We start from the raw sequence: 9,961 nt of genomic DNA on the forward strand, positions 1-9,961 counted from the left end.
ACCCAGTCACATGACCACCAAGCCACGCCACCAACTAAGCCACGCCCACAGAACTGGTTGTTAAAAAATTTGAATCCCACCCCTGCTAAAGATGCTTTTTCAAAAAGCAACTGGACTTTACTTTTTGCTCAGAGATGTTTTACTTCTTAACCAAGAAGCTTCTTTGGTTCTAACTGAATGGTGGAAAATGGAGATATTCCTTAGGATATATATGAAAGGATCCTTCCATTCTCCACCATTCAGTCAGAACTGAAGAACTTCTTGGATGAGAAGCAAAATTCTTCAAGCAAAAAACAAAGTCCAATTGCCTTTCGAAAAAGCATCTTTGGGACAACCATGACCTGGATGACTGAGAATCTCCATAGACAACTGCAGCCAATAAACTTCATTGATAACAACAACTACAACCACAAGCACAACAATATATTAATATGTGAAACTTACTTTAGGTCTTCTCCCTCCAGATCAGCACAACAAAATGCTGTGATACCATCATAACATGGTTCCACCCTAAGTAGATTTTTAAAGCCATCTCTCTTTCATGGTTACTTACTGCCCATTTCAAGACATTCTTCCTCTTACCAAGTTTGGTTTTGTGAGCTACCACTGAGCTGCATTAGGATATCTTCAGAGCTGAGGTTCCTGAGTGGTGAAGGAAAGCATAAAAAGGAAGAATAAAGGGAAATTAGGAACTTCAAATATCTATCTCATAAGCATATCTTACACTTAGTGTTCTGGGGTAAAGGCAAACAACTGATTTGCTATGAAATTTTCAAATGAAGCATTCAGATATAGTTCCTTTTAGAACTATGGAATTTTAGTGCCAGGTTTTTCTTCTTTCTCTTATTTTCATTTCATGCATAAATCTACCTTACCAAAAAAAGGCTAGAGACACATTTCTATCACTTAGAATTTCATTAAAGAAGAATTAAAATACCTAAGCTCTTAACCTAGACATTGCACCCTTCCTTTGAAAATTTCTTCTGATGTGTCCCCCCCAATTTACTCTTTTTCTAGAGTCAAGAGACAGAGATCCATAGTACTTGCTCATTCCAGACGCTTAGTGGCTTCTCCCAGCTGGAATGAAGGTAACTCTAAACCGTGATTGTCTTTTTCTTATTCCAGAAGTGCAAAATCAAGCACACCATCTGACAAGGGAGGGGACCCTTCTTTTCCTTCCTCCAGGGCATCAATCAATACGAATGAAGCATTTCAATGACCCATTATTAGGCCTTTGGGACAATGAGCTTATGAGCCTTTTCTTAGGTCTCCAGTCTGGGGAGATAATTGCAGGAGTCAAAGGGCATATGGTTGAAGTTGCCTGGGATCGTTGGATCTCTTTTATGGAAGGTAATTTTTATGGTCTATGGCAAACTCGAAAGCTTTAAGACTTGTGGACGTCAACTCCCAGAATTCCTGAGTTAACATGACTGGAGGAGAAATTCTGGGAGTTGACGTCCACAAGTCTTAAAGCCATCAAGTTTGAAGACCCCTGATCTGGTCTGAGGGGGAAAATGTATGATTTGATTGATTGATGATGATAAGTTTAAGTTTACTTTATTGTCGTTGCACCTCATATAATGAAATTAAATGCCATTTTCAGTGTACGTTATGCATATAAAAACACACATCCTTCACATCTATACAATTGAATTGAAAAGCCCTAATATTGCATTAATATTTCACTATACAGTAGAATTCAACATAGTTACTGCCCTGGGATAGAAGCTGTTTTTCAGCCTATTTGTCCTTGTTTTTGATGATAATGATGACGATGATGATGATGGAATTGTAAGCTGCCTAGAATCACATGGTTGAGTTGGGTAACTGTAGAAGTTGATTGAATGGTTGAATAAATAAATGATAGTGATCATTACAAACACTGGGCTTCCTTTGTTTTTTGTAGAAGATTGAAATATTGTTACAGGTAGTCATCTACTTATGACCACAAGTGATCCCAAAATTTCTGTTTCTAAGCAAGAAATTTGTTAAGTGAGCTTTTTACCAGTTTAATATCTTTCCTGACCACAGTTGTAAAGTGAATCACTACAGTTGTCCCAAAGGTGATTTTTCAAGAGGCAACTGGACTTTCTGGTTTTCCTTTAAAGACATTTCCCTTCTCATCCAAGAAGCTTCCGCAGCTCTAGCTATATGGTGGGGAATGGATCCAGCCACAGCTAAAGAAGCTTTTTGGATGAATAGTCATTAAATGAAAGGTTGTAACTCAAGGACTACCTGTATAATGAGAAGACATTATACAGTATTCTCTTGAATCTGAATAGCATTTTCATTAAAGCTCCAACATTGACAATTTCTTGGCTTCAATTTATGCTGATTTACCCTACTGATGTTACTACAGTCTCCCCTCCTTGAGTTCTAGCCATCACATTTAATATTCTTGGATGAGCCTCATCTTTCATCCCTTTGTTTAAAAGACTCTTTGAAACCATTTTCAGTACAATCCACATTAACAATAACCAAAGTCAAAGAACCCTTTTTAACAGAATAACAGAATAATACAGTTAGAAGGGACCTTGGAAATCTATCTAGTCCAACCCCCTGCTTAGGTCATTTCAGACAAATGGTTCTCCAATCTTTTCTTAAGAACTTCCAGTGCTGGAGTACCCACAACTTCTGGAGGCAAGTTGTTCCACTGGTTAATTGTTCTAATTGTCAGGAAAATTCTCCTTAGTTCTAAGTTGATGGTCTCCTTGATTAGGTTCCATCCATTGCATTTCTAACTAACCTAACCTAACCTGTTTGCTTGTTTCTAACATTCCTTTTTCAAAGAGGATGGACATGTTTGAAAGGAACTGACTTCTCCCAGGTCTCTGAGTATTTAAGTCAACTTTCTTTTTCTTAATTTATCTTTCCTAGTTCAGTCTGGCATTGTGAGCAGTTGGGCCAGTAATGTGGAAAGTAAATGACCTGTGCTTTTAGTATGACTTGATTGATTATTGTACCCTATGACTATCATTAAGTGTTGTACCTTATAATTCTTGACTCTTGACAAATGTATTTTTTCTTTTATGTACACTGACATCATTTGCACCAAGACAAATTCCTTGTGTGTCCAACCATACTTGGCCAATAAAGAATTCTATTCTATTCATAAAAGTCCATTTCTTCTAAAAGAACTGCCTGTGTTCAGGCACTTGGCAACCAGCATGTGAGAAGCTTGGTTGAAGCATCCTGGGATCATATGATAGTTATTTGTGATCTTCCCAATGGGTGTCCAACAAGCAAAACCATCATTTGTCTAAAGTGATATAGGGTTTTCTACCTAAGCAGTGGGTTGGACTAAAAGACCTCCAAGGTTGCTTCCAACTCTGTTATTCTATTTTGATGGGGGGAATCAAAATTTGCTTAACAACAGCCTTAGTTAGTCCAAGAGGTGGTTGTAAGTCAAGGGCTGCTGTAATTATGAATTCATCCATTCATGCTCCATGGCTATGAATGGGACACATATTGGGATGAGTTTTTGGGAGTCCTTCTCCATCAGTCTTCTACTCCAACTAGTTTTACAGTTGTCCTGCATGCCTGGCAAATGTTTAATAAAGTGCAATTGCAGCTCAGTATATCCTGCAATTGTATATATGCAACACTTTTATTTCATTAATATAGATCAGTTTATGTGCAGGTGAGAGGTGCTTAAAGGTGGGCTGTTTTGACAACCTAACCGGACACTGAGCAATATCTTCATCCAATAAGGAGCACAGTGGCTGGAGTAGTTGGAACATTGGGCAGGAGATTGGTAAGCCAGGATTTGAGACCCAAGAGCTGAGCTCTGGTCCTTCCCTCACCAAGCTTCTGCTAGGGACATGAAAGGAGCCCCCAATTGAGCATTTCCAGGGCAATGATGATGTCACTGGCTAATCATTTCAACTTGGAAGTGCATTGGTGTTTCTAAGTGCAAAATCTGGATCCAATAGGTGTGTTTGTAACATTCCCACATTCTAGCAAATCATTTCTTCTGCTAGCTACATTTCAAAGACTTATGGGAAGACTGATTTTCTGAGGGTCTCTCATTGGTTCTGATCCACTATCGATAGAGAGGTCTTAACCTTCTGGTCCTGCTATATATCTCCATGGTTGCCTAATACAAAGAGATATGACATTAAAATAATGAAACATGTGCCATTACATGACAAAGAAGACTCTGTCCCTTAAGCAGGGGTAGACTTCAAAAATTTTAGCAAAGGGTTCTCTGCTTGGTTGCTGGGTGGCCATGGCCATGGTGGCCGGGGGTGTGTGTCTTTGAGTTGGCCTCCTGCACCATGGCTGGAGGGGGTGTCTTTGAGCCTCCGGAATGTGAAAACTGCCTCCCCGGGCTCCGGAGGCTCTTTGAAAGCTAGAAATGGGCCATTTCCAGCCTTCCCAAACTTCTGGGAGGCCCGTTTTTTGCCCTCTATGAGTCCCTTACCTGCAGGGGTGGGATGCTATCAGTTCAGCCCAGTTCTATAGAACCGGTGGTGCAAAGAGCAGCTGACACCAAACAAACCGGTTTGGCCCACCCACCTGCCTGAGCTCTAGGCTGTCCTTTATTCCCTGCTTTTCCCTTCTCAGCTGCTTTGCACGGCATAGCTGAGGTTGAAAAAGCTGGAAACGAGGATTTTAAAATGCTGCGCACCCACGTGCAGCACTTATCTGCTGTCCAGGTAGCACAGCTGATTTCTTGGAAACGCTGCACACATGCGAGTTATGACTGTCTGCAGTTCAGAGAACCAGCAAATCACTCCACTAGTGGTACCTCCCTCCCCGCCCATTCACTCCTTACCTGGCACTGGTAAGTTGCTATTTTTCCTTTTTTTCCCCCAACCATCAACTGTTCTGCTCTGCCGGGAGATTTAGATTAGCTAGAAAGCAGGAAATCCTTCTAACTAATCTAAAAGCAGAGCCGAACCTTCCTTAGGACTGAAGCTTCTACTTTTCAGTGCAGACTCAGCTAGCTGATTGGAGATAGATAGATCTCTAAGTCAATCTGTGATTCTGTGAGAAACTAAATCTGCCTGCCTGCTTTGCCTGCTTTTGGGTAAAAGTTGCTTTTTTAAAAAAATCAATATTTACATAAATATTTATAATATTTACATACAAGCCATGCCACCCAGTCACATGACCACCAAGCCATGCCCAGTCAGCAAACCATACCCACCCAGTTACATGATCACCAAGCCACACCCACAAATTAGGCCACACCCACAGAACCAGTTGTTAAGTAATTTGAATCCCACCCCTGCTTACCTGCATCCAAAATGAGCTGCATGGGGACTCCTGGGAGGGGTGGGATGGGCAGGGCCAGCCAGGAGTGGGATTTGGGGGTTCTCCAAACTGCACAGAATCTTAGCTAGGGGCTCTCCCAAACCCCTGCGAACCCCCAGCAGCCCACCCCTGCCCTTAGATCCTTATATCAAGGGTATTGTACTTCCATTTCCTATCTCCTGTCCTTTCCAGATGTTTATGGACATCTTTTCAAACTTTTTTACTTCAATGACAGAGTTTTGCAGATGATAATTCTTACATCATGCATATGAACAACATTAATATCTCTTGATATCTATATACCAAGCATAAGTTAAAAGAGCATGATTTGGGAGAAAATTAGCATTGGAATCATGAAGTAAAATGAACATTATGTTTTCTAAATACATTTCAACATGCCTCCTTTGTAGTAGTGCAAAGAAAAAATCAGTTGTGGTAATATTGAAGTATCTATTTGCACTGTCACAATACAAATGTCCCAGCAGCACATACCTACCTTAACAAGTTTCTTCGTAAAATTACAAATGCAATTTGGGAAATGACTCAGCCAAAACACAGGCAAGATAAAAAGCTGAGATCAAAAGTTTTATTTTTAAAGAATCAGTACAGAAATACAAGATTTTTTACAGTCAAAACAGTAGGTTAAAATGGCATATCCTTTAATAAAAGATGCTCCTTCATTGTATGTCTACAAGTGTTTGTTTGTCTCTTTCTTTTCTATAGCCACTCAACTAAGTAGATGACTCTGGGTAGCCCATAATCCAAGTAGGGATGGGATTGTCATTTATCAGTTGTGTTTTAATTAAACTTCCTGCATGGAGCTGAATTAAAATTGAACTTGTCCTATGTGGAGCCTTCCATCAACACAAATCACATGGATTATTCCATTTACCAAACCTTGTCAATGTATTCTTTTTTCCAGTTAAGAAATAAAGGGATTAAATAGAGAACACTCAATAATACAAGAAAACTTTCAACCTGTCTAGAAGGGAATAATGAAAATAGTTGTAGGTATAACATTTTCCCATGTTAACCATGCATTTTCTACATCTGCAGTTTTCATGCTACAATGGCTATTGTAGTGGCTGTGGCTGTGCTACTCATTAAGCCTCTTTGTCCAAAGAACATAGCGATATGTTGTCTGCCAAGCCATGAATTCAGGACTGACATAAAAATTAGGTAGAACCATCACTTACATGTATAGGAACCAGAAGGGGAAAAAATAACCAAATTGAATTTGTTTCACTACTGTGTAGACCAAAACAACTCATACTTGTTCTATTTTCCCAGAAGATTGTAAGAAAGAGCACCTCTTCTTCAATTTCTTCATTGCATTACTCATGTCTCGGTTCCTCAGGGTATATATGATTGGGTTGATGGAAGGTACGATTAAGGTGTAGAAGACAGAAGCCACCTTGTCCGTATGAGACCTGGAGAAAGGCACTAAATAAACAAAGATGCAGGGCACAAAACTGATGAAGACCACAATGAGGTGGGAACTGCAGGTGGCCAGAGCTTTGCCTCCACTCTCTCTGAAGTGGCCTCGAAGGCTGCTGACAATGATGCTGTAGGAAGCAAGCAAGGCGAGGAAGCACACAAGAGAAAGAAGGCCACTATTGGCCACAACCAGTAGCTCAGTCACATAAGTATCAACACAAGCCAGCTTGATTACCTGTGGGAGGTCACAGTGAAAATTGTCCAGAGTGTTTGGCCCACAGAATGGGAGTTTGAGAAGCAAAAACATCTGAGTGGTAGTGTGAATGAGGCCTCCAACCCAACATGAGGCAAGAAGTCTAATGCAACGTGAACGGTTCATCTTGGCCATGTATGTCAAAGGGTGGCAGATAGCCATGTAACGATCGTAAGCCATGAGGGTTACAAGGAGCATCTCAGTTCCCCCAATTAAGTGGATAAAAAAGATCTGGACCATACAACCCATGAAGCTGATGGTCCTGTTACAGCTCACCAAATCTGTTAAAAGCTTGGGTGTGGCCAGTGAGCCCAACGTGATATCAAAGACAGACAGGTTGGCCAAAAAGAAGTACATGGGTGACTCAGAGAGGTGTGGTTCTCCATGCACTGTCACTACAATGAGGAGGTTGCCCATCAGGCATATTGCATAAGCAGCCAAGACTAATACAAAGAGAAGAAGCTGAATTGGTCGAGAATTGGAATGACCCAAGAAGATAAACTCTGTGACAGTAGAATAATTGAGGGCCGTGAGTAGACCTGGAAGAAGAGAAATTGACATCATTGTGAATTGGAGGGTTCATCAACAGAAACTAGAAATGAAATGCTTCCTTACACATTATTGAGGCCATGAGTTCTCCTCTTCTTGACATGAAAGCCAGTTGGGTGACTTTTGGTCAGTCCCTCTTTCTCATCACAACCTAATTCATAGGGCTGTTGTTGTGAAATAAGTAAAAAGCGGGAGCATTAAGTAATGCACCATCTTGAGTTTACCAAAAATAAAGGTGAGATAAACATATAATGAATCTATAAATAAATGTTAGAAATATTTTGAACTCTAAAAAAAAAGATAATTTATAACGGAGATGACAAAGGAGAGGGGGGAAGAGAGAAGATAAAGATGAGAGATAGATGATAGATAATTAGATATTATATAGACACAGATCAATTAATCAATAGATAAATAAATCATAGATAGATGATAGATAGATAGATGAGAGAGAGAGAGGCAGGCAGGCAGGCAGGCAGGCATGTAGATGATAGATAAGATAGATATTAGATAATAGATAACAAAGATGAATAGATAGCTAGATATACACACAGATGGACAGATAATGACAGAATGAGAAAGTTATAGAATGCATAAATGATGTTACTGCCAAGTTTCTGCCCTTACTATCCCTTATTCAGCAATACAAACTTTGTCACTGCACTGTGCTTCTATTAACTTAACCAGGAGTAATCCCTACTGTTGTTTGAGACTTAACTGCTGAATAACATGCATGTGTTCATTCTGTCAACTACATTAGAAGTTCTATCCTTCATGTAGATACATCACATTATTGCCTGAACAAAACTGTGAAGTCTCCACTCTGTATATGCATAACTAGGTGTGAACATTCTGCCTGATCACTGAAGCCTCTGAACACATGCACTCTGACTCTTCTGCTGAAGTGTTGTAGCCTATGTCCATGAGTGGCCTTGAAAAGCAGGACAACAATTTTAATCTTTAGAAGATAAATGAAACAAGAATTGGAATAGGATTTTTTTCTTCCTTAATCCAATGACATCTTCCTTTTGTTTCATTACAAGAAATAAAGAACATTATACATTTCTTCCAATGACAACACTACATACGCAGTACATAATATCTATAACATTCCATTTCCTATGCAGTATATTTGCATATGAGAGTTCTAAGAACAATCCAGATGAAGAATATATACAGAATTCTATACAGAGTTTTAACAGCCTACAAATTTACTCAAGTAGCTTTTAGCTTATCCTTAAGAATGGTTTAAGAGCAAGATTTTGGAATTCCAACAAACAATTGGACAAACATAATCCCAAGATCAGATTCTAAACAGACCTAATTGCATCAGAGTACGAAACTTTCCCACAGCTCATTTTCCCAGCCAACATCTCCTGATTGGAGACTTATTTGTTATTTAGAAATATCAAGAATGAATTCCAGTTCTTGCTTGCAAGTATCAGATTTGCTTTGTTGAAGTGTACTATACCTTGGTTGTTGGCCAACATCAGTCTTTCTCCAGAAGTTTATTCTGATTTCTTGAACTGTTGATCTATTAAAATGAAATTTCAAAACATTAGGAAAGGTGTTTTAACAAAATAGAATCCAAACTAAGCAGAACTTACACATAGATCGCTCTACCATGCGATCTCTGGGAGGAAAGGCAAGTAAAGAATAGTATCTAATGTGAAACCCAACTCATTGTATCACTTTAAAGTAGAGGTGGAACAAACATGGATCTAGATCTCCTGATAGCAAAGGTGATGTTTAGCAGTGTTCTCCTAAATGAACATACTATCTACAGGTGAAACTCGAAAAATTAGAATATCATGCAAAAGTTCATTTATTACAGTAATCCAACTTAAAAGGTTAACCTAATATATGAGATAGACTTATTACATGCAAAGCAGGATAGTTCAAGCCATGATGTGGCATAATTGAGATGAGTATGGCTTACAGCTCATGAAAACCCCAAATCCACAATCTCAGAAAATTAGAATATTGTGAAAAGGTTCAATATTCTAGGCTCAAAGTGTCCCCCTCTAATCAGCTAATTAAGCCATAACACCTGCAAAGGGTTCCTGAGCCTTTAAATGGTCTCTCAGTCTGGTTCAGTAGGAATCACAGTCATGGGAAAATTCCGCTGACCTGACAGTTGTCTAGAAAACCATCATTGACACCCTCCATTAGGAAGGAAAGCCTCAAAAGGTAATTGCAAAAGAAGTTGGATGTTCCCAAAGTGCTGCACATTAATAGAAAGTTATGTGGAAGGGAAAAGTGTGGGAAAAAAAGGTGCACAAGCAGAAGGGATGACCGCAGCCTGGAGAGGATTGTCAGGAAAAGGCCATTCAAAAGTGTTGAGGACTTTCACAAGGAGTGGACTGAGGCTGGAGTCAGTGCATCAAGAGCCACCACACACAGACGGATCCTGGACATGGGATTCAAATGTCGTATTCCTCTTGTCAAGTTACTCCTGAACAA

The 9,961-nt window shown here is 39.6% G+C and overlaps 1 protein-coding gene across 1 annotated transcript; it reads right to left on the bottom strand.

Moving 5' to 3' along the window:
- Nucleotides 1-6,526: 6,526 nt before the first annotated feature.
- LOC113426198 (olfactory receptor 4Q3-like) lies at nucleotides 6,527-7,510 on the bottom strand. The gene has a single exon (XM_026688570.1). It carries the CDS (start codon nucleotides 7,508-7,510, stop codon nucleotides 6,527-6,529), a length of 984 nt encoding a protein of 327 aa, XP_026544355.1.
- Between the last annotated feature and the right edge of the window lie 2,451 nt (nucleotides 7,511-9,961).

The sequence above is a fragment of the Notechis scutatus genome, chromosome Z (genome assembly GCF_049901735.1).
Source record: "Notechis scutatus isolate UNSWTSFEM ecotype Mainland chromosome Z, rNotScu1.2, whole genome shotgun sequence".
In the NCBI taxonomy this organism is placed as follows: domain Eukaryota; kingdom Metazoa; phylum Chordata; class Lepidosauria; order Squamata; family Elapidae; genus Notechis; species Notechis scutatus.